A 24,018-nucleotide genomic window follows, 5' to 3' on the forward strand; every position below is an offset into this window, starting at 1 on the left:
TTTGAAGTAAATATTGTTCAGGTTGTGTTGATAGGTCCTGATAGTTGTTGTAACCAGAGGTCCAATTTCTTACAGACAAAATCAAAGCTGTTTGAAACAGGTTAGAGGAGGCGTTTAAAATGCTTTTTCGGCCTCACGGGTCTTGATAAGGCAAGATCACACTGCCTTTCTTTACAGCTGTGATGTTGTTGTTGGTGTTCTGTAGTTTCCCCGGTCTCTGTGTTTGGATAAAAGGATTTTAAATTCAGAGGGCAGTTTTGACCACATGATGAATGGCCATTGATGCATGATGGAAGACAAATGATAGTCTAGGATTTTCAGTTGTATGGTCAAAAGGCATCTACATACAATAAATTATCTTTAACATTTCATTTTGGATACTCAGTCTCCATAGCCCCCCCTTTGTTACATGGCAGACTTGGAGTCAGAGATTCTGGGAGTTTATTATCTCTATTTTGGAGTAAGCCTTGACAAGGGTAGGTGTGACATTTCATAGAAGAGTGCGATTTGGACATGCCCATTCAAGGGAGACCCACATTCATTATAATCCACTTTTGAAGTTGCCAGAAAGCTTGCTGGGCTGTCGAAGTTGCAAAAGTCAGGTGACCCCATGGCAGCCACCCTTCAGTTCATCATTTTAAGAAGAATACAATTTTTAAAATGTAACATCGTCATGGCTGTACTGGCATGACCATTTTAGCGAGTTTAGAACAAATCCTAGACTAAACTTAGCACCAAGATTGTTTTCTTGTTCATTATTTATTTTAAGTTCTTCTATACTTTGTACAAACTGGGTGGGGAAATGGCCTCTGCATCTGTAAATAATTCTTTCAGGCGTGAAGCTAAACTCCGTCTACCTGTTCAATAGTTTAAATGAAGTTTAAGGATCTCATGGCAATGTTTGAAGAGCAGAAATTTCTTTTTGTCCGAGCCAACATTCCTTCCTCAACTAGTAGCACTGAAAACCAATGAACTGATCATTCATCTTAGTGATGTTTGTGAGAATTTTGTTAGATCTAAAACAGCTGCTGCATTTATCATAGTGTTTCAAAAAGAATTATTTGTATGAGTGAGATGTTCAATTGAGAACTCGATTTAAGGTACTACATAAAATTAAGGCTTTTTTTTAAGTTTAATGAAAACAGTGGATTGAAAAATAGGACAAATGGAAGCTGCAGTTTGAATGAATTGCTCTTGTAAAATTGTTGCACTTTAAAAGTTGTCCTTGGGATCTCCTGGACATGGATAAATGTGATGTGGTTAAAATATGCCACAAAAGATTAGTGTAAATCACGTGCAACAGCATTTGCTTCATAACACAGCATATATTTTCTGTATCAACTTGGTGTCGGTATGATTCAATTAGTAGCACTCTCTGCTGTAGTTTTTATGTTCAAGTATCACTCCAGGGTTTGAGTACATGAGCTAGGTTACCCTCAGTGCAGTACTTGGGGAATGCTGCATTATTGGGTGTGTCATTCAAAGTCACGCCTTGCCCTCTAGTCATTTTCGCAGGGCAGGCACGGAATTCTGTTATTTTGGCTGGTAGACTTCCCTGACCAAAGGTACCTGAAATAAGAATAATCCGGTTGATCATCTCATTTACTGTTTATAGGCTCTTGCTGCACATGGAGCGGCACCTGTGATTAAGTAAGTGAAGAAGTAGTTTATTTTGATCTTGCGTTGATATTTTTCATTTGGTATAGGCATTTGGTTTGTAGTTGTCAATGCCAAGGATAGTCCTAACATCTCATTGAGCATGCGGATAGGAAAATAGCTTGTGAGGGAGCTTTGAATGCCTATCCTTCCATTAATATGGATTCAGCTGGCTCCTAAACTGATGAAAGGTCATCGGCCTAAAACATTAACTCTGTTTCTCTTTATAGATGCTGCCAGACCTGCTGAGTGTTTCTGGCATTTTTTATTTTTATTTCGTATTTCCAGCATTTGCAGTATTTTGCTTTGTCCCAAGCTGAGATTCTGGATCCAGTCTCAGGCTCTGAATATGGAGCTTGACACTTCAATCAACAACAATCGGTTCATTCCTAACCTGATTTTGTTTTTAAATTAAAAACCATGTTTTTTATGACCAAGATCAAAATTAGAGGATTGTTGGGTTTAAAATAAGTTGTTTGTGGCTTTCTTTGGCTAACGAGAGGTAAACTTTGCCAGGTAGAAGAGATTCTTCCATTTTTCTGGCTTCACACATGGTTTTAATGCGAGTTGTAGTTTTGGTCCCTCCAACCAGCAGCAAGAGAAACAAAATCTTGTAACTGGCTGCTGATCAGAGCAACTCCAACTGTTGTGCTTTGCATTTGATCTGGTCATGAAGTTTTGGCATGGATCCTGATGGAAAGGAAAGAATGTCAAGTATAGAGCCATGAACCAAACTAAACTATTGGAAAAAAATATGCTGCAGGAGATCAGTAAAATAGCTACTCTTGTCATTGAAAAGCCTCATTAAAAATGTTGCATAGCACAAAAATCCTTGGCCCAAATAACTAATGTTAACGGCGCGAATTGTTTTGCATTTGACATTGGGATTTTTCAGCTAATCACAAACCCTTTCGCTTGATCGCTGGGAATTTTAAAATTTCCAATGGGCATGCCGATTGGGCAATTGCCGAACAACCGATTAAGTTATTCATTTATTTTTCTCTCGTACTAAGCTATCTGGAGATGACAACTATTACAGATCAAACCACTTGCAGTTTCTTCATTGTATTCAGTCCTTTATTTCCATCAAACCAGTGCCTATGATTAACATTTGCAACTTAATACACGTCCCTGTGAAAAGAAAACACGAAATGTACCCTTAAAATTATTTAATGGTGGAAATTCGTGAGGAGGTTTTCCTAAAGAGGCCTAATTTTGACATTTCACAGGGGAGGAAAAGATCCAAAAATAAATTTTCCCCTTTTCAGTGTTTTATATTGCTTAAGCTTAAGTTTTTTCTTCAAAAACTGAACTTATGTTATTCTGGTTAAGGTTTTCTTGGCAGTACGAAGGAATGATGTGTACTTCGGAGAAAAAGGTTATTGGCTCAGATTGTGCGATCATTGGAAGACGGATTATGCTGGCATTTTGTTACATTTACAGCTACCCATACACTATTTGTGGGCTTTTGCATGACGGATTACAGCTCTTGGAGATCGATTTTAGTTTGATGCTCCATACAAGGTGTCAGGGACCTGTGCGAACAACAACGTGTTTTGAACCAGTGAGATTGATACGTACTTATAGAGAGACAGTTCCAAGCAGGAAGAAAGCTGGAAATGCGGGAAAAACTCAGCAAGTCTGGCAGGATTTGTAGAGAAAGGACAGAGTTAACGTTTCGAATCCTCTGGCTTCAGAGTTAAAAAGGAAAAATGTGCTGGGTTTTATACTGTCTAAAAGGGGGTGGTGCAGGTGGAGCAAAATAGAATTTCAGGGTAGGTTCCTACCTATCCTTGCCCTTCAATGTTGCTCCACCCCCTCTTAGTATAACATCCATCCATTTCTCCCTCTCCTGAGCTCTGCAGACGAGTTGTACGGATTCGAAACATTAACTCTGTTTCTCTCCAGGCGTGCTGAGATTTACCGGCATTTTCTGTTTTCATTTCAGATCTCCAGCATCCACAGTATTTTGCTTTTATTAAAGTAGGAAGTGAAAGCTAGACTTTGTAAGACAATATAAAATCCATGTACAACAAAATAGACAAAGAAAGAAAGATGGGGTTGAGGGAGGTGAAAATTTTTTATTTTTTTTTACATCTTTTAGTAGTTAAAATCTGAAGGAATGACTTTTCCAATTGTAAATTTTCAGTGACGGGGGGTTGTTCAGGAGTAATTTAACTATCATGTCAATAAAAAATCACTTACGACTTCCGGTGGCGGCTATGGAGGAATAAGTCGCACATTTGGTGGCTTCCGCTCTGGTCGGACTTTTGGACCTTTCCCCGTTTTTCTACCGGACTTGAGTTGTAAAACAGATGTTCGTGCCAATTGTTTACTGAATTCCCACTTCGGTGCATGGAGATAAGGACTAGAGGTGTTCGTAAGGGCAGAAACAAAAAGATAGAGAAGGCTTGGGCTGTAGCTGCAACAGAAGACAGCATGGCGGAGGTTCGGACCTCTGGCTTGTCGACCCAGCAGCCTATGGAGCAGCAGATGCAAGTCATTCAGGAAAGCTTTGCTACGCAGAAACGGGACTGCTTGGACCCAATAAAAGAGTTGATTGAGCGGTTGGAGCATAGATTGGACGCCCAGGATCGGGCGATCCAGAAGGTGGAGAAGGCGCTGGCTGAGCAGGAGGAACATCATCAGACTGCGGTGGAGTTGGAGGTGGGGATTCTGAGGGACCAGCAGAAGAAGCTCCTGGAGAAGGTGGCGGACCTAGAAAATTGGTCCCGCCGGCAGAACCTAAGAATCGTTGGGCTCCCGGAGGGGTCCGAAGGAACGGACACTGGGGCATACATCGCAGACATGTTTGGGGAATGGGGCATTCTCACATCCCTTGGAGGTGGATAGGGCTCACAGAGCACTCGCGAGGAAGCCGCGATTGGGGGACCCCCCCCCCGCGAGGGCAATGGTGGTGAGATTCCACAGGTAATCGGATAAGGAGCGCATTCTACAGTGGGCCAAGCAGACACGGAGCTGTAAATGGGACAATAGTATCCTGTGGGTTTACGAGGACCTGAGTGTAGAGGTGGCCAGGAGGAGAGCAGGCTTCAACCAGATCAAGTCGATCCTTTTTAAGAAAAAGATGAAGTTTGGACTGTTATACCCAGCCCGTTTCCGGGTCACACATGAGGATCAGCACTTCTACTTCAAGTCTCCTGAGGACGTGTTGGACTTTGCGAAAAAGAAAGGGCTGGTGATGGATTGAGAACATCTGAACTTGGCTGCAACGTTCATGTTTTTGTTTTTTCTTTTTGTTTCTCTGTTTTTGTAAAAAGTTTCTCGTTTTTCATTTCATGGAAGATGTTTGTGATGCCGTTTGCATTGATTTGGAACCAGTGGTAGAGCTGAGTGAGTTAAGGTTTTCATTTGCACTGTTGGGGGATGGAGGTGAGCTTGTTTTGATCTTGGTGTTTTTCTGTTGGGCAATTGTGTGGGGATTGTTTGATGTTGGAGTTTGTTTGGATGTGGGGGGGGGAGGAGGATGGGGGGGAACAATAGGTAGGAGACTATCTGGCGTTGGGGATGGGGGCCACTAAGCTACCGGGACAAGCTAGCTCTCGGAAACGCAGTGGGGGGTGTGCATATGTTTGGTTTAGTAAAGGGGTTGGGTTACAGGGTGTTGTTACTGGGGGGGGTGGGGGGGGGGCGGTTGGGTTACAGGGTGTTGTTACTAAGGGGGGGGGGGGGATATTCTGCTGACGAGGGAGGGACTCTGCTGAGGGTCAGAGAGGAGGTTGGGGGCGGGGGCTGCCTGGGGATGGACCGGTGGAGGCGCGGCCTAAAAAACGGGATGGCTGATCGGCAGAGCGGGGTGGCAATGAGCCCCCCAACTAGGCTGATTACCTGGAATGTTTGTGGGTTAAATGGGCCGGTCAAAAGGGCACGTGAGTTCGCGCATCTTAGGGGATTGAAGGCGGACATGTTAATGTTGCAGGAGACACATCTTAGAGTAACAGACCAGGTTAGACTGAGGAAAGGCTGGGTCAGTCAGGTCTTTCCCTCGGGACTAGATTCAAAGACTAGAGGGGTCGCGATCCTGATCAATAAGCGCGTGGTGTTTGAGGCGGGTAGAATAGACTCGGACGTGGGATGTTGGTACATTATGGTCAGTGGGAAGCTAGAGGGGGTGCAGGTGGTATTAGTAAATGTGTATGTGCCAAATTGGGATGATGTTGAGTTTATAAAGAGGATGCTGGGGAAGATACCGGACCTGGACTTGCACAGGTTGGTCTTGGGAGGGGACTTCAACACAGTTATGGACCCTGGCTTGGACTGGTCAAGCTCGAGAACAGGAAGGGTGCCAGCAATGGCAAAGGAACTAAGAGGGTTCATGGAGCTGATTGGGGGGGGGGGGGGGGGGGGGTGCATCCAAGAAGATTTGGGCAGCCGAGGGTGAAGGAGTTCTCCTCCTACTCACACGTGCATAAAGTGTATTCCCAGATTGATTTCTTTATTTTGAGCAGGGCCTTGCTGGCTGGGGTGGTGGACATGGGGTACTCGGCCATCACACTCTCAGACCATGCTCCGCACTGGGTTGATCTGCAGGTTAGTAAAGACAGTAACCAGTGCCCGCACTGGAGGTTGGATGTGGGATTTTTGGCGGATGAAGGGGTGTGCGAGCAGCTGAGGAAATGTATTCAGAGCTACCTGCAGGTCAATGACACGGGGGAAACTTCAGCAGCGGTGGTGTGGGAAGCACTGAAGGTGGTGGTCAGGGGGGGAGCTGATCTCGATCGGGCCCATAGGGAGAAGGTAGACAGGGCAGAGACGGACCGACTGGTAAAGGAGATACTACTGATTGATAGGAGGTATGCGGAGACCCCAGAGGCAGGGCTTATAAGGGAACGGCGGAGGTTACAGGTGGAGCTTAGCTTTCTGACCACAGGGAGGGCGGTGGAGCAGCTGAGAAAGGCAAGGGGGGCGATCTATGAACATGGAGAGAAGGCCAGCAGAATGCTTGCACAGCAGCTTGGGAAGAGGGAGGCAGCTAGGGAGATAGAGAAAGTAAAGGACGGAGACCGGAATCTGGTTGGTGATTCAGTAGGGGTGAATAAGGCGTTTAGGGATTTCTACAGCAGGCTATACAGGTCGGAACCCCCAACGGGGCTGGAGGGGATGAGGCACTTCTTGGAAGGGCTGAATTTCCCAAAGGTGGACGGGGAGCGGGAAAAAGGGGCCCCAATCGGGCTATAAGAGATAGTGGAGGGCTTGAAGGCCATGCAGGCGGGTAAGGCCCCGGGTCCGGACGGGTACCCAGTGGAGTTTAATAAACGTTCTCTGGGATATTGGGGCCTCTGTTGTTGAGGATGTTCAATGAGGCAAGGGAAAGAGGAGTGTTGCCCCCGACGATGTCACAGGCAACGATTTCGCTGATTCTTAAGCGGGACAAGAACCCGGAGCTGTGTGGGTCCTACAGGTCGATCGCCCTGTTGAATGTAGATGCCAAGTTGCTGGCCAAAATCCTGTCCTCCAGGATAGAGGATTGTGTTCAGACGTTATTGGGGAGGACCAGACGAGGTTTGTTAAGGGCAGGCAGTTGGTGACCAATGTAAGAAGGCTGTTAAATGTGATCATGGTGCCCCCGGAAGGTAGGGAGGTGGAGGTCGTGATCGCAATGGATGCAGAAAAGGCTTTTGATCGGGTAGAATGGGACTATCTGTGGGAGATACTGGGACGGTTCGGATTCGGGTGGGGCTTTATTGACTGAATCAGGTTACTGTATCAGGCTCCTGTGACAGGTGTACGGACGAATAGGACAACATCGGACTATTTTAGACAGCACCGGGGGACGAGACAGGGATGCCCCTTCTCCCCACTGTTGTTTGCGCTGGCTATAGAACCGTTGGCAATTGCTCGGAGAGCCTCGAGGGGCTGGAGAGGACTGGTCAGGGGGGGGAGGGGGGGGGTCCGTGGAGCACAGGGTTTCGCTCTATGCGGATGACCTGCTTCTGTATGTTTCGGACCCAATAGAGGGGGTGGAAGATATCATGAGGACTCTAGGGGAATTTGGCCGGTTTTCAGGGTATCCGCTTAATATGGGAAAGAGTGAGATGCTTGTGGTGCAGGTGAGGGGATAGGAGAGGCGACTGGGAGAGCTGTCGTTTAGGTTAATAGAGGGAAGCTTTAGGTACCTAGGCATCCAAGTGGCGCGGGAATGGGACCGGCTGCATAAATTGAATCTAGCCCGGCTGGTGGACGAAATGAAGGACGATTTTCGGAGATGGGACCGCTTCTGTTGTCTCTGGCTGGGAGGGTGCAAACGGTGAAGGTGACGGTCCTCCTGAGAATCCTATTTGTATTTCAGTGTCTCCCCATCATTATTCTGTGGTCCTTTTTTAAGCAGGTCAACAGAATGATCACGTCCTTCGTCTGGGCGGGCAAGACCCAGCGAGTAAGGAAGGTAATGCTTGAGCAGGGTCAGGGAGAGGGCGGGCTGGTGCTGCCAAATTTTAGCAACTATTACTGGGCCATGATCAGGATGTGGGTGGTGGGGGAGGGATCGGCATGGGTGCGTATGGAGGCGGCTTCATGTAAGGGCACCAGTTTGGGGGCGTTGGTAACTGCGCCTCTGCCGTTCCCGCCGGCACGGAACTCCACCAGTCCAGTGGTGGTGGCGGCCCTGAGAGTGGGGCCAGTGGAGGCAGCAAGTGGGAGCATCGGTCTGGGCCCCAATCTGTGATAATCACCGGTTTGCCCCGGGAAGTATTGACGGGGTGTTCCGGTTATGGCGGAGAGCGGGGATTGAGAGGATGGGGGATATGTTCATAGAGCGGAGCTTTCCGAGAATGAGGGAGTTGGAGGAAAAGTTTGGGTTGGCGAGGGGAAACAAATTCAGGTATCTGCAGGTGTGGGACTTCCTTCATAAACAGGTGTCAACCTCCCTGCTGCTACTGCTAAGGGGGATTCAGGACAGGGTAGTTTCCAGAGGGTGGGTCGGAGGAGACGCAGACCGAGGAGCAGATGCGCAAGTGGGAGGAGGACCTGGGAAGTGAGATAGAGGATGGTCTTTGGGCAGACGCGTTAAGTAGAGTCAATGGTCCGCAACATGTGCCAGGCTCAGCCTGACCCAATTTAAGGTTGTTCACCGAGTTCACATGACAGTGGCCCAGATGAGCAGATTCTTTGGGGTGGAGGACAGGTGCGCAAAATGTGCGGGAAGGCCAGCGAACCATGTTGACATGTTTTGTACATGTCCAAAGCTGAGGGGATTTTGGCAGGGGTTTGCAGACGTCATGTCCGCGGTGTTAAAAAAAAATGGGTGGCGTGAGTCCAGAGGTGGCGATTTTCGGGGTGTTGCAGGATCCGGGAATCCAGGAGGAGAAAGAGGCAGACATTCCGGCCTTTGCTTCCCTGGTAGCCCGGAGATGGATGTTATTAGCTTGGAGGGACTCAAACCCCTGAAGTTGGAGACCTGGCTAACGGACATGGCTAGCTTTCTCTGTTTGGAGAAAATCAAGTTCGCCTTGAGAGGGTCACTGTTAGGGTTCGCCCGGAGGTGGCAACCGTTCGTCGACTTCTTTGCAGGAAAATAATCGTCAGCAGACTGGCGGGGGGGTAGTAGTCTAGATTAGAGTAGGGGGTCAATAAGAGAAGGACCTGTACGAGAGGTAAATGGCTTTTGCACTATGTTTATGGTTTCACGTATATTGCTTATTTTGTTGTTACTATACCAAAAATACCTCAATAAAATGTTTATTTTTTTAAAACATCACTTACATTTGAATGAATAAGATGCAACTTTTTTCTGAGATGTTTTGTGGCTATTTTTCATGTATTTTAGTGCTGATTCTCTTGGTAAGGTATTGGTGTAATGAAGCTTGTGGAAGCCCAGGGCAACTTTGACAGCGACTCTCTGATTTGCAGAATTACACATCATGTTCCCCATAATTATGCTGAGCGCTGATAATCGTCGAGATGCTAAAATGATGAATTGCGAATCCATTGTGGAAATACCTATCTACTGGGAAAGAAAGTGGTGAAGATTAAAAATATATTCAAATTTTTCAACAAATTTTCAACAAACCCCCCTCGCCCTCCCCCCCGCAAACAAGAAGAAAGAAACAAAAAACACAACAATCAGAAATTATACATTGGATTGCCCCCATATACAATAACCCCCCATATAACATTTAAAAGCACAAATAGGGAAAAAATCCCACCTTCACCCAAAAGAACCCCCCCACCGCCCCTGGGCTGCTGCTGCTGACCTCCTCCTAACGCTCCGCGGGATAGTCTAGGAACGGTTGCCACCGCCTGACGAACCCTTGCACAGACCCTCGCAAGGCAGAATTTATCCTCTCCAGCTTGATGCACCCTGCCATGTCATTGATCCAAGCTTCCACACGAGGGGGCTTCGCATCTTTCCATAGTAGCAAAATCCTCCGCCGGGCTACCAGGGACGCAAAGGCCAGAATACCGGCCTCTTTCGCCTCCTGCACTCCCGGCTCGTCCGATACCCCAAATAATGCCAACCCCCAGCTCGGCTTGACCCGGGCGTTCACCACCTTGGACATAGTCCTCGCAAAACCCATCCAGCGCCGGGCACGACCAGAACATATGGACGTGATTTGCCGGGCTCCCCGAGCACCTCCCACATCTGTCCTTCACCCCAAAGAACCTACTCAACCTTGCCCCTGCCATATGCGCTCTGTGAGTAACTTTGAACTGTATTAGGCTGAGCCTGGCGCAAGAGGAGGAAGAATTAACCCTACTCAGGGCATCAGCCCACAGACCCTCATCTATCTCCTCCCCAAGCTCCTCCTCCCATTTGCTCTTTAACTCCTCCACCGAGGCCGCCTCCTCTTCCTTCAGCTCCTGGTAAATCGCCGAAACCTTGCCTTCTCCAACCCATACACCCGAAATCCCCCTGTCCTGAATCCCACGTGCCGGAAGCAGCGGGAATTCCCTCACCTGCCGCCTCACAAACGCCCTCACTTGCATGTACCTGAAAGCGTTTCCCGGGATAGCCCAAACTTCTCCTCCAGCGCCCCTAGGCTCACAAACGTCCCATTGATAAACAGGTCCCCCATTCTAATCCCTGTCCGATGCCAGCTCCGAAACCCCCCATTCATCTTTCCCGGGACGAACCGATGATTCTCCCGAATCGGTGACCAAACCGAGGCTCCCACCTCGCCCCTGTGTCGTCTCCACTGCCCCCAGATCTTCAGCGTCGCTGCCACCACTGGACTCGTGGTGTACCTTGTCGGCGAGAGCGGCAGTGGTGCCGTCACCAGCGCCTTCGGGCTCGTGCCCACACAGGACGCCATCTCTAGCCTCTTCCCCTCTCCCTCCATTACCCACTTATGGATCATTGCCAAAAGTGACGTCAGAGGGAAGCTGTGATCTGATTGGTTGATAGCAAATCTACCCCAATTTTTTAAAAAAACAGCTAAACTCATAAACTTAAATTAAACTAATTAATTAATTAGTGATGGCTGGTCAGGTGATGTGCTTGAGCTGCTTGATGTGGGAGCTGGCAGATCCCATTGCGAGCTGCAGCGACCACATCTGCAGTAAGTGTTGGCTGCTCGAAGAACTCCGGCTCAGAGTTGATGAGCTGGAGTCTGAGCTTCAAACACTGAGGCACATCCGGGAGGGGGAGACTTACCTGGACGCTGTGTTTCAGGAGGCAGTCACACCTGTCAGAGTAAGTAGTTTAAATCCTGCCAGTGGCCAGGGACAGCAGGGTGTGACTGCAAGTCAGGCAGGTAAAGGGAACCAGCAGTCAGGAACTCGGGAGCCTCAGCCCTTGACTCTGTCCAACAGGTATGAGGCACTTGCTCCCTGTGTGGATGGCGAACAGGGCTGCAGGAAGGATGAGTCAGCTGACCAAGGCACTATGGTTCAGCAGGCCATTCAAGGGGAGGGAGTAAATAGGCAAGTTGTAGTTGTAGGGGATTCTATTATCAGGGGGATAGATAGTATCCTTTGTGAGCAGGATAAAGAGTCCCGCATGGTATGTTGCCTGCCCGGTGCTAGGGTGCGGGACATCTCTGACCGGCTTGAAAGGATACTGGAGAGGGAGGGGGAGGATCCAGTTGTTGTGGTCCATGTCGGTACCAACAACATAGGCAAGTCTAGGAAAGAGGACCTGTTTAGAGATTATAAAGAGCTAGGATTCAAATTAAAAAAACAGGTCCTCAAAGGTCATAATCTCCGGATTACTGCCCGAGCCACGTGCAAATTGGCACAGGGAGGCAAGAATAAGGGAAGTTAACACGTGGCTGAAAAAGTGGTGTGGGAAAGAGGGGTTCCTTTTCATGGGACACTGGCATCAGTTTTGGGACAGGGGGGACCTATACCGTTGGGATGGTCTCCACCTGAACCGAGCTGGGACCAGTGTTCTGGCGAAAAGAATAAATAGGGTGGTCAATAGGACTTTAAACTAAAGATTGGGGGGGAAGGGAAAGTCAGGGAACCAAGAGGTGAAGTAATCAGTGGGAAGCGTAGCTGCTTAGGAATACAAAAAAGCACGAAAAGTCAAAACTCAGGAGAGGTTACGATAGTCCCCATCCCACAAACTATGACACGGTGTATGGAAAGGCTCAGTAAACCAAGGTCCACCACACTAAGAAAACAAAAAGGGACGGTCAATAGAGAATTAAAGGTGCTATATTTAAATGCGCGCAGTGTACGGAACAAGGTAGATGAGCTTGTGGCCCAGATTGTGACTGGCAGGTATGATGTGGTAGGCATCACAGAGACATGGTTGCAGGGGGTTCAGGACTGGCATTTAAACATCCAGGGATTCACAACCTATCGAAAAGACAGAGAGGTGGGCAGAGGGGGTGGGGTTGCCTTGTTAATTAGGAATGAAATTAAATCAATAGCACTAAACGACATAGGGTCAGATGATGTGGAGTCTGTGTGGGTAGAGTTGAGGAACCACAAAGGCAAAAAAACCATAATGGGAGTTATGTACAGGCCTCCTAACAGTGGTCAGGACCGGGGGCACAAAATGCACCACGAAATAGAAAGTGTATGTCAGAAAGGCAAGGTCACAGTGATCATGGGGGACTTCAATATGCAGGTGGACTGGGTAAATAATGCTGCCAGTGGACCCAAGGAAAGGGAATTCATTGCATGTTTACAGGAGGGCTTTTTGGAACAGCTTGTGATGGAGCCCACGAGGGAACAGGCCATTCTGGACTTAGTGTTATGTAATGAGCCAGACTTGATTAAAGATCTTAAAGTAAGGGAGCACTTAGGAGGCAGTGATCATAATATGGTAGAATTCAATCTCCAATTTGAAAGAAAGAGGGTAGAATCAGATGTAAAGGTGTTACAGTTAAATAAAGGTAACTACAGGGGCATGAGGGAGGAACTGACGAAAATCGACTGGGAGCAGAGCCTAGTGGGAAAGACAGTAGAACAGCAATGGCAGGAGTTTCTGGGAGTAATTGAGGACACAGTACAGAGGTTCATCCCAAAGAAAAGAAAGGTTATTAGAGGGGGATTAGGCAGCCATGGCTGACAAAGGAAGTTAGGGAATGCATCAAAGCAAAAGAGAAAGCCTATAATGTGGCAAAGAATAGAACAAAGAAATGTACAGCACAGGAACAGGCCCTTCGGCCCTCCAAGCCCGCGCCGACCATGCTGCCCGACTAAACTACAATCTTCTACACTTCCTGGGTCCGTATCCCTCTATTCCCATTCATGTATTTGTCAAGATGCCCCTTAAATGTCACTATCGTCCCTGCTTCCACCACCTCCGGTAGCGAGTTCCAGGCACCCACTACCCTCTGTGTAAAAAACTTGCCTCGTACATCTATTCTAAACCTTGCCCCTCTCACCTTAAATCTATGCCCCCTAGTAATTGACCCCTCTACCCTGGGGAAAAGCCTCTGACTATCCACTCTGTCTATGCCCCTCATAATTTTGGGAATTATAGTGGGAAGTCAGAAGATTGGGAAGGCTACAAAAACAAACAGAGGATAACAAAGAGAGAAATAAGGAAAGAGAGGATCAAGTATGAAGGTAGGCTAGCCAGTAACATTAGGAATGATAGTAAAAGTTTCTTTAAATACATTAAAAACAAACGGGAGGCAAAGGTTGACATTGGGCCGCTCCAAAATGACGCTGGTAATTTTGTGATGGGAGACCAGGAAATAGCTGAGGAACTAAATAAGTACTTTGCGTCAGTCTTCACAGTAGAAGACATGAGTAATATCCCAACAATTCCGGAGAGTCAGGGGGCAGAGTTGAATATGGTAGCCATCACAAAGGAGAAAGTGCTAGAGAAACTAAGAGGTCTAAAAATTGATAAATCTCCGGGCCCAGATGGGCTACATCCTAGAGTTCTAAAGGAGATAGCTGAAGAAATAGTGGAGGCGTTAGTTATGATCTTTCAAAAGTCATTGGAGTCAGGGAAAGTCCCAGAGGATTGGAAAATCGCTGTTGTAACCCCCCTGTTCAAAAAGGGAACAAGGAAAAAGATGGAAAATTATAGGCCAATTAGCCTAACCTCGGTTGTTGGCAAGATTCTAGAATCCATTGTTAAGGATGAGATTTCTAAATTCTTGGAAGTGCAGGGTCGGATTAGGACAAGTCAGCATGGATTTAGTAAGGGGAGGTCGTGCCTGACAAACCTGTTAGAGTTCTTTCAAGAGATAACAAATAGGTTAGATCAAGGAGAGCCAATGGATGTTATCTATCTTGACTTCCAAAAGGCCTTTGATAAGGTGCCTCACGGGAGACTGCTGAGTAAAATAAGGGTCCATGGTATTCGAGGCAAGGTATTAACATGGATTGATGATTGGCTGTCAGGCAGAGAGTTGGGATAAAAGGTTCTTTTTCGGAATGGCAACCGGTGACGAGTGGTGTCCCGCAGGGTTCAGTGTTGGGGCCACAGCTGTTCTCTTTATATATTAACGATCTAGATGACGGGACTGGGGGCATTCTGGCTAAGTTTGCCGATGATACAAAGATAGGTGGAGGGGCAGGTAGTATGGAGGAGGTGGGGAGGCTGCAGAAAGATTTAGACAGTTTAGGAGAGTGGTCCAAGAAATGGCTGATGAAATTCAACGTGGGCAAGTGCGAGGTCTTGCACTTTGGAAAAAAGAATAGAGGCATGGATTATTTTCTAAACGGTGACAAAATTCATAATGCTGAAGTGCAAAGGGACTTGGGAGTCCTAGTCCAGGATTCTCTAAAGGTAAACTTGCAGGTTGAGTCCGTAATTAAGAAAGCAAATGCAATGTTGTCATTCATCTCAAGAGGCTTGGAATAAACAAGCAGGGATGTACTTCTGAAGCTTTATAAAGCATTAGTTAGGCCCCATTTAGAATACTGTGAGCAATTTTGGGCCCCACACCTCAGGAAGGACAGACTGGCACTGGAGTGGGTCCAGCGGAGATTCACACGAATGATCCCAGGAATGGTAGGCCTAACATACGATGAACGTCTGAGGATCCTCGGATTATATTCATTGGCGTTTAGGAGGTTGAGGGGAGATCTACTAGAAACTTACAAGATAATGAATGGCTTAGATAGGGTGGACGTAGGGAAGTTGTTTCCATTAGCAGGGGAGACTAGGACCCGGGGGCACAGCCTTCGAATAAAAGGGAGTCACTTTAGAACAGAGATGAGGAGAAATTTCTTCAGCCAGAGAGTGGTGGGTCTGTGGAATTCATTGCCACAGAGGGCGGTGGAGGCCAGGACATTGAGTGTCTTTAAGACAGAAGTTGGTAAATTCTTGATTTCTCGCGGAATTAAGGGCTATGGAGAGAGAGCGGGTAAATGGAGTTGAAATCAGCCATGATTGAATGGTGGAGTGGACTCGATGGGCCGAATGCCCTTACTTCCGCTCCTATGTCTTATGGTCTTATGGTTTAATTGCCACATTGGCAGCCCAATAATAGCCACACAAATTCGGCAGCGCCAGCCCCCCCCGTCCCTGCTACGCTCCAGAAACACACACTTCACCCTCGGGGTCTTATTCGCCCACACAAATCCCATGATGCTCCTGCTTACCCGTTTGAAAAAGGCCTTGGGGATCAAAATGGGAAGGCACTGGAACACAAAGAAAAACCTCGGGAGGACCGTCATTTTGACCGACTGCACCCTACCCGCTAGTGAGTGGCAGCATAGCCCATCTTTTGAAATCCTCCTCCATCTGCTCCACCAACCGCGTCAAATTAAGCTTGTGCAGGGCCCCCCAACTCCTAGCTACTTGGATCCCCAGGTACCGAAAGCTCCTTTCTGCCCTCTTCAGCGGTAGCTCGTCTATCCCCCTTCCCTGGTCCCCTGAATGCACCACAAAGAGCTCACTCATCCCTCCGTTGAGTTTATACCCCGAAAAGTCCCCAAACTCCCTAAGGATCCGCATGACCTCCGCCACCTCCTCCACTGGATCCGCAACATACAACAACAGGTCATCGGCATACAATGACACCCGGTGTTCCTCTTTACCCCCCCCCCCCCCGGACCAATACCCTCCATTTCCTGGACTCCCTCAGTGCCATGGCCAGCGGCTCAATTGCCAGTGCAAACAACAAGGGGGATAAGGGGCACCACTGCCTCGTCCCCTGGTACAGCCGAAAATACTCCGACCTCCACCGGTTCGTAGTCACACGCGCCACCGGGGCTCTATATAGCAGCCTGACCCAACTGATGAACCCCTCCCCAAAACCAAACCTCCGCAACACTTCCCAAAGATACTCCCACTCCACCCGATCAAAGGCCTTCTCCGCGTCCATAGCTGCCACTACCTCCGCTTCCCCCTCCATCGAGGGCATCATAATCACATTGAGGAGCCTCCGCACATTTGTATTTAGCTGCCTACCCTTCATAAATCCCGTATGGTCCTCATGAATCACCCCCGGGACACAGTCCCCAATTCTCGTAGCCAGCACCTTCGCCTCCAACTTAGCGTCAACATTGAGGCGCGAGATCGGTCTATACGACCCACGTTGCAATGGATCCTTGTCCCGCTTCAAAATCAAAGAAATCAGCGCCCTGGATATTGTCGGGGGCAAGGTCCCCCCTCCCTCGCCATATTAAAAGTCCTCACTAGCAACGGGCCCAGCAGGTCCACGTATTTCCTGTAAAATTCAACTGGGAACCCATCCGGCCCCGGGACCTTCCCCGCCTGCATGCTCCACAATCCTTTAACCAGCTCCTCCAGCCCAATCGGCGCCCCCAAACCAACCACCTCCTCCTCCTCCACCCTTGGGAACCTCAGCTGATCCAGGAATCGTCGCATCCCCTCCTCCCCCGCTGGGGGCTCAGACCTGTACAGATCCCCATAGAAGTCCCTAAATACCTTGTTTATTCTCACCGCATTCCGCACCGTATTCCCCCCCCTCTATCCTTGACTCCACCAATCTCCCTCGTTGCCTCCCTCTTACGAAGCTGATGTGCCAGCATCCGACTCGCCTTCTCGCCATACTCGTACGCCGCCCCCTGCGCTTTCCTCCACTGTGCCTCTGCTTTCCCCATGGTCAACAGGTTGAATTCCGTCTGGAGGTTCCAACGCTGCCTAAGTAGCCCCTCCTCGGGGTCCTCTGCATACCTCCTGTCCACCCTTAAAATCTCCCCCACCAACCTCTCCCTCCCCTCTCTCTTCTCCCTTCTCCCTGTGGGCCATAATGGAGATTAGCTCTCCCCTGACCACCGCCTTCAACGCCTCCCAGACTACCCCCACCTGCACCTCCCCGTTGTCGTTGGCCTCCAAATATCTTTCAATACACCCCCGCACCCGCCCGCGCACACCCTCATCTGCCAACAGTCCCACATTGAGGCGCCACAATGGCCGCTGGTCCCTCTCTCCCCCCCCCCCCCCCCCCCCCAAACTCCAGCTCCACCCAATGCGGGGCCTGGTCCGAGATGGCTATGGCCGAATATTCCGTTCCCTCCACTTTCGGGATTAGCGCTCTACTCAAAATGAAAAAATTTTATCCGGGAGAAGGCTCTATGGACGTGGGAAAAGAAGGAAAATTCCCTGGCCTGCGGCCTGGCAAACCTCCATGGATCCACTCCCCCCATCTGGTCCATAAACCCCTTGAGCCACTTGGCCACAGCCAGCCTCTTACTCCCCTGGACCTAGAACGGTCCAGTGCTGGGTCCAGCACCGTGTTGAAGACCCCCCCCCCCTCCATTATCAAGCTTCCTACCTCCAGATCTGGAATCCAACCCAGTATGCGTTTCAGAAATCCGGCATCATCCCAATTCGGGGCATATACGTTCACCAGTACCACCCGCGCCTCCTGCAACCTACCACTCACCATCGCATGTCGACCTCCATTATCCACTACAATATTCAGTGCCTCGAACGACACCCGCTTCCTCACCAGTATTGCAACCCCTCTGTTCTTCGCATCCAGCCCTGAATGAAAGACCTGCCCTACCCATCCCTTTCTCAGCCTAACCTGATCTGCCACCTTCAGATGTGTCTCCTGGAGCATAACCACATCTGCCTTCAGTCCCTTTAAGTGCGTGAACACCCGGGCCCTCTTGACTGGCCCGTTCAGGCCCCTCACATTCCAAGTTATCAGCCGGATTGGGGGGCTACTCCCCCCACCCTGCCGACTAGCCATCTCCTTTTCTAGGCCAGCCACGTGCCCGCGCCTCCTGCACCCTCCAGTCCCCCAAGCGGCGGACCCCCGCCCCGACTAACCCTTCTACTTCCAGCTCCCCTTTGGCCATTGCAGCAGCAACCCAGTTCTCCCCCCCCCCCCCCCCCGGGCTAGATCCTCATCTGGCCATTTTGCCCCCCCAGGGCACTCCTGGTCTGCTGACCCCGGCCTCTCCCTCCATTCCATTGACCCCCCCGCCAGTGTGAGAATCCCCCCAACCAGTCAATTGGCAGTCCGTGTGCGTTCCTCTCCAGCACCGCCCTTCTCTCTCTCTCTCTCTCTCTCTCTCTCTCCCTCTCCCCCCCCCCCCCCCCCCCCCCCCGTCCCGCCCCCATCCTTCCCTAACGCGGGAAAAAGCTTACGCTTTCCTGAGCCAGCCCCATCCCCTCTGGCGCAGCTCCTTTTTGCGGCCTTACCCCAACTCCCCATCCCCGGGCCTCCACCCTCCCTCTTCCTCTGCGGGGCCCTGCCCCTCCAACACCAACGCCCACACTCCCCCACAGCCCCCACATCAAATCCATTCACCCATCCCCACCCAGCACCAAAACAAAAAGAACATTCCCCAAACGCAGTAAACATCCCCCCACGACAAACCCTCAGTTTGAGTCCAACTTTTCAGTCTGGATAAAGTTCCATGCCTCATCAGGCGTTTCAAAATAGTGGTGCCGATCTTGGAACGTGACCCACAATCGTGCTGGCTGCAGCATCCCGAACTTCACCCCCTTCCGATGGAGCACCGCCTTAGCCTGGTTAAAACCAGCCCTCCTCTTAGCCACCTCCGCACTCCAGTCCTGGTAAATTCGGATCTCCATGTTCTCCCACCTGCTGCTCAGCTCTTTTTTGGCCCATCTCAGGACACACTCTCTATCCATAAAGCGGTGGAACCTCACCACTACAGCCCTTGGCGGCTCGTTGGCTTTGGGTCTCCTTGCCAGGACCCGATGAGCCCCATCCAGCTCCAGGGGCCTTGGGAAAGCTCCCGCGCCCATCAGCGAATTGAGCATCGTGCTCATATATGCCCTGGCATCGGGCCCCTCCACTCCTTCAGGGAGACCCAGAATCCGAAGATTCTTCCTCCTCGACCTATTCTCCAGGTCCTCAAATTTTTCCGCCCACTTCTTGTGCAGCGCCTTTGCGCCTCCACCTTCACCGCCAGGCCCAAGATCTCGTCCTCGTTCTCCGAGGCTTTTTGCTGCACCTCCTGGATCGCCGCCCCTTGGTCCTTCTGGGTCTCCACAAGCTTCTCAGTCGCCGCCTTCATTGGCGCCAGCATTTCTGTCCTCAGCTCCTCAAAGCAGCGTTTAAGAAACTCCTGCTGTTCCTGCAAACTCTGGGCCCACGCTGCTTGGTCTCCACCCGCCGTCATCTTGCTTTTCCTCACTCGCACTTTCCGCTGCACCAGGATCACTTTTTTAACCGCTCCACTCCTGGTCCAATCCATATAATGTCGGGGGGGACCTTGCTGTCACCTTCCCACACTGGAAGCTGTCGAACAATTGCCGTTGGGGCTCCTCTGAAGAGCCCAAAAGTCCGTTCCCGGCGGGAGCTGCCGAACGTGCGACCTACCTCGGCATAGCCGCAACCGGAAGTCTGAAGATGTATTTTATAATCATGCAGACATCTGAGGAAAGAAAGTTTAAAGAGGGGTTGAGGCTGGGGAATGACTTGGTCTTATTTGTGCCAGATGCTTAACACTAATTTATCAAAAGGTTATGCCATCAGCAAATTGCAAATAGACTTGCACTTGCTGCGTAGCTCCATAGTATGTATCTCTACTACTGCAAGGACAACAAGATTGAGCAACTCTGCCCCAGAAGATATTGCCTAGTAATACTAAACCAAACAAAGTCCCAAGTTTAATTTCTTGTCTGTGCTGAGTTGACTTATGTCATAAGGGGTAATAATTTGGATGCAAGGTTTACAATAGAATCGAACATTCATTGGGGCTCTTGCTCTTGATCACTATTTGATTTGATTTCGATTTATTGTCACGTTTACTGAGGTACAGTGAAAGATATTGTTCTGTGTTCAGTCCGGGCAGGTCATTCCATACATGAAAAACATTGGACATACGATAAATACACATTGTTAATACATAGACATCAGGTGAAGCATACGGAGTGCAATGCTACTCAATAGAGAAGATGTGTAGGAAGATCAGTTCGGTCCATCAGAGGGTCATTCAGGAGTCTGGTAATAACAGGGAAGAAGTTGTTTTTGAATCTTAGTGCATGTTCTCAGACTTTTGTATCTTCTGTCCGATGGAAGAGTTTGGAAGAGAGAATTACCTGGGTGGGAGGGTTTTTTGATTATGCTGCCCTCTTTCCCAAGGCAGAGGGAGATGTAGACCGAGTTAGTGGATGAGAGGCGGGTTTGTGTGATGGACTGGGCTGTGTTCACGATTCTCTGTAGTTTCTTACGGTCTTGGGCCGAGCAGTTGCCATACCAGTCTGTAATGCAACTAGACAGGATGCTTTCTATGGTGCATCTGTAAATATTGGTAAGAATCAATGTGGGCATGCCGAATTTCCTTAGTTTCCTGAAGAAGTATAGGCACTGTTGTGCTTTCTTGATCGGAGTGCTGATGTGGGTCGACCAGGACTTTGTTGGTGATGTTTACACCCAGGAATTTGAAGTTGTCAACCACCTCCACCTCAGCACCATTGGTGCAGACAGGGGTGTGTATGATACTTTGATGCCTGAAATCGATGACCAGCTCCTTAGTTTTGCTGACATTGAGGAAGAGATTGTTGTCGTTGCACGATGCCACTAGGTTCTCTATCTCCCTCCTGTACTATTTGGTGTTGCTGGCTGGATAGTGCAGCTGGAAAGTGCTCGTATGAAGACAGAATCTGACTTGGTTGTGGTGCCCTCTGTGCTGGAAAGCCCAATAATATTCACTAGGCACAGTTGAAGAAAAATGTGCACCTTAGGTCGATTGGCAATGCTAAATTGCCCTTACTGTCCAAAAGGTTAGGGGGGGGGGGTTACGGGGATAGGGTGGAGGTGTGGGCTTGGGTAGGCTGCTCTTTCCAAGAGCTGGTGCAGACTCAATGGGTCGAATGGCCTCCTTCTGCACTGTAAATTCTATGATCTACGGATGGTCACTTTGCCAAGGTACTGGAGGATTACTCGTGCCTGTATGAGCATGCCCTGGCAAGAGGGGGTGTCAATGGAAGAGGAGGCAGCACGTTTGGGTTTGTGAACAGCCTTGTTTATGTTGTTTTTGAACATTGGTTGTGCCTGTGACTACATCAGAGCTCCAGCCTCTCCTTGGGAATTAATGATGACAACCTTAAACTCCATTTTAAAACAATTCAATACTTGTGTTTTTTTAAGAACTTCTTCATTGTTCTTGAATCTTTTAACTGCAGTAATGATTGCCAAAATACATTTTCCACATGTGTATGTGCAGTCACTAAATGATGACCACAATTGTGTGTGGTTATAAATGTCACATTTTCACATGGAGAGCCCTTTATAGTGGCTATAATTATTGCAAAGACCCTTAAACTACATCAACTTGACTCCTCCTGGTAATTTAGCATTCCCTTAGAATCCTAAAGCACCTAATCTATACCGTGCCTGTATCATCGCACGGTATAGATTACATTGTCATAAGACACAGGTATTAATACTGACCAGTGTAGTATTGTGGTTTTGCGAGGTTTGAAGGGGCATCTCGGATGTATTGGGTGTAAGATTCAAGAGCCATCTGCCTCGCAATTGTCAGTACCCACCGACCGCTCTTGCCAACTTCCAGGTTCCTTCAGAAGCATGCTAAGAAAAAAAATTAATTTGTTTTCTAGGAAAAATGAGAAAGACCATTAAGCTGTGGGTATGTAAGAATGTTCAAAACTAGCCTGCAATGAAAGGCCTTCTTCCGTGAGAAAGGTTCAGCAACACTTAATTACAAAAACGCTCTTCAGGGCTAAAATCCCACTTCAAAATCTTCGCTGCAAAAACAACACTTTGTGTTTTTATTTTAGATTTTCGTGTTTTCTGCTTTAATGCTTCCGTGCTGCTGTTGGTTCTAACGGCGCAGAAAAGGGATTTCTTTTCCCAGCAGACAAGCTGGTGCAGTGAGTAAACTTTGTACAATGGGGCGGTGAAATGCTGAAAAGCGCCTCAGAGTGGCGCTCCAGCTCCACCTTAATCCTGCCCATGTCTCGTATTCTGTTCACATCCAGTTGTAAAATAGTAACTCTTGAGGAAAGGGAGTTGAGGGAGAACTCGCGGCTGATTTCAACTAGAGCCGGATGCCTCAGTTTTAAACACAAATATAGGAAATGTTGTACAAGATTGCTTCCGCTTGAACCAACCGACCGCAAGAGAATGAATTAGTACCACGATAACAACGTTAGACTCCCAGCACAGATCTATATTATAGTCATCAGACTTCCTGAACGCCAGCTTTGTGCCATGTGAGGCAATGTAGCGCATAAAGGAAATTTGGTTTTAGAGATCGAAAGAAATATTGTATCGTTTTCAAGAGGGTTCATTAGATCCAATGCTCTGTATGGGATCGCTGTGGCAGGAAATATTCCGATGAGCCAGCACCTGGGGGTTAAAAATTCCATCAGATGAGTGTTCAGACTGCCAGGGTTAATGAGAAGTGAGTCTTAAACGCTCACTTGTGTTTTGATTATATTTCATGATGAACTTGTCCATTTCAGGTTGAAGTTAAATCCGAGGATAGTGCAACATGGAACATATTACGTGATGATTTCATGATGGGGGCCGCGATGAAAGACTGGGATAAAGAGAGTGACGAGGAGGCAAAGTCCCATGGAGGTGTGGAGGAAAGTGATTCAGACCGATAAACCATGTGGCCATTTGTACTTGGCGTAAGCCAACCTGGACTGCAATAATGCTCATTCTGTGAATGTGTGAAATTGTGCGTGGGATGGGGAGCGAACTGCCTTTTTTGAATAAAGCATTGTTTCGTACCAAGGACTTCGAAATAAACGTGTTCTAAATGCATCCATCCCGCCCTGTCCTGTGTACAGATCCCTTCGGTACTGAGTGAGAATCTGGAATCCATTCTTCTTGGAATAGCAATGCGAAGTTCAGTATTGATCTAGTTGATGCTTGCTCGAATGTTATCCACCTTTAAAGGACTGATCCTTGCCAGTGATGCACCAATCATTCATTCTCCCTTAGACAAAACAGACTCCTGTTACCGCTTTGTACCGCGTAACAAGCATCTGAGCTTCGCACACAAGAGGAACAATGTTGGAGTTACACAGGGAAATGGGGCGAGAACAGGAACCCACAGTAATGGGGACAGAGGGCCAGTTAATTCAGGGTATGAGAGGCAGGAGGCTGCAGGAACCCATTACCCGTCTACTGTCCTGCCTTTGGATCGTTAGCATCCACCTGAACAGCCAGATAGGACATCATAGTGAAGTATCAGCATTCTGCTGAGACGATCAATGACTGTGCCGTCCTGGGGAGGGGTTCTTGCTCTAAAAGAGACTTGTATTAAATGTGTAGCACTCGCTGCTGATCCCGCGTGTATGCTGCGCACACGGCGGCAAATGTCCCATTCCCGAGGTCAGTGTGTGTGTTGAGTAAATGCTGGATCCCGGAGCGAGGTTGCTGGAGAGACTGGCATTTGCTTTGTGTGAGCTGTGTTTTATTTGACTGCACGGGGCTTTTTGTTTAAAGGCAGAATTCCAGTGGCGCTGCCGAGTCTGAATCACTTTATTTCTCTCTTTCCCCCCCCCCCCCCCTTACGATGTGGAAATATTTGTCCAACTGTCTTGGTTTAGAAACGGAA

At 48.7% G+C, this 24,018-nt stretch overlaps 1 protein-coding gene across 1 annotated transcript in view; it reads left to right on the forward strand.

The window, feature by feature from the left end:
- The window catches only part of rrp15 (ribosomal RNA processing 15 homolog), a 37,328-nt gene extending 14,136 nt beyond the window's left edge, over window positions 1–23,192 (forward strand). The window contains exon 5 of the mRNA XM_072509365.1: window positions 22,913–23,192. Coding sequence (XP_072365466.1) covers window positions 22,913–23,059 — 147 coding nt within the window. The 3' untranslated portion in view covers window positions 23,060–23,192. The remainder of the gene's footprint in view (window positions 1–22,912) is intronic.
- Window positions 23,193–24,018: the final 826 nt, after the last annotated feature.

Source organism: Scyliorhinus torazame, chromosome 1 (assembly GCF_047496885.1).
Source record: "Scyliorhinus torazame isolate Kashiwa2021f chromosome 1, sScyTor2.1, whole genome shotgun sequence".
NCBI classification, from domain to species: domain Eukaryota; kingdom Metazoa; phylum Chordata; class Chondrichthyes; order Carcharhiniformes; family Scyliorhinidae; genus Scyliorhinus; species Scyliorhinus torazame.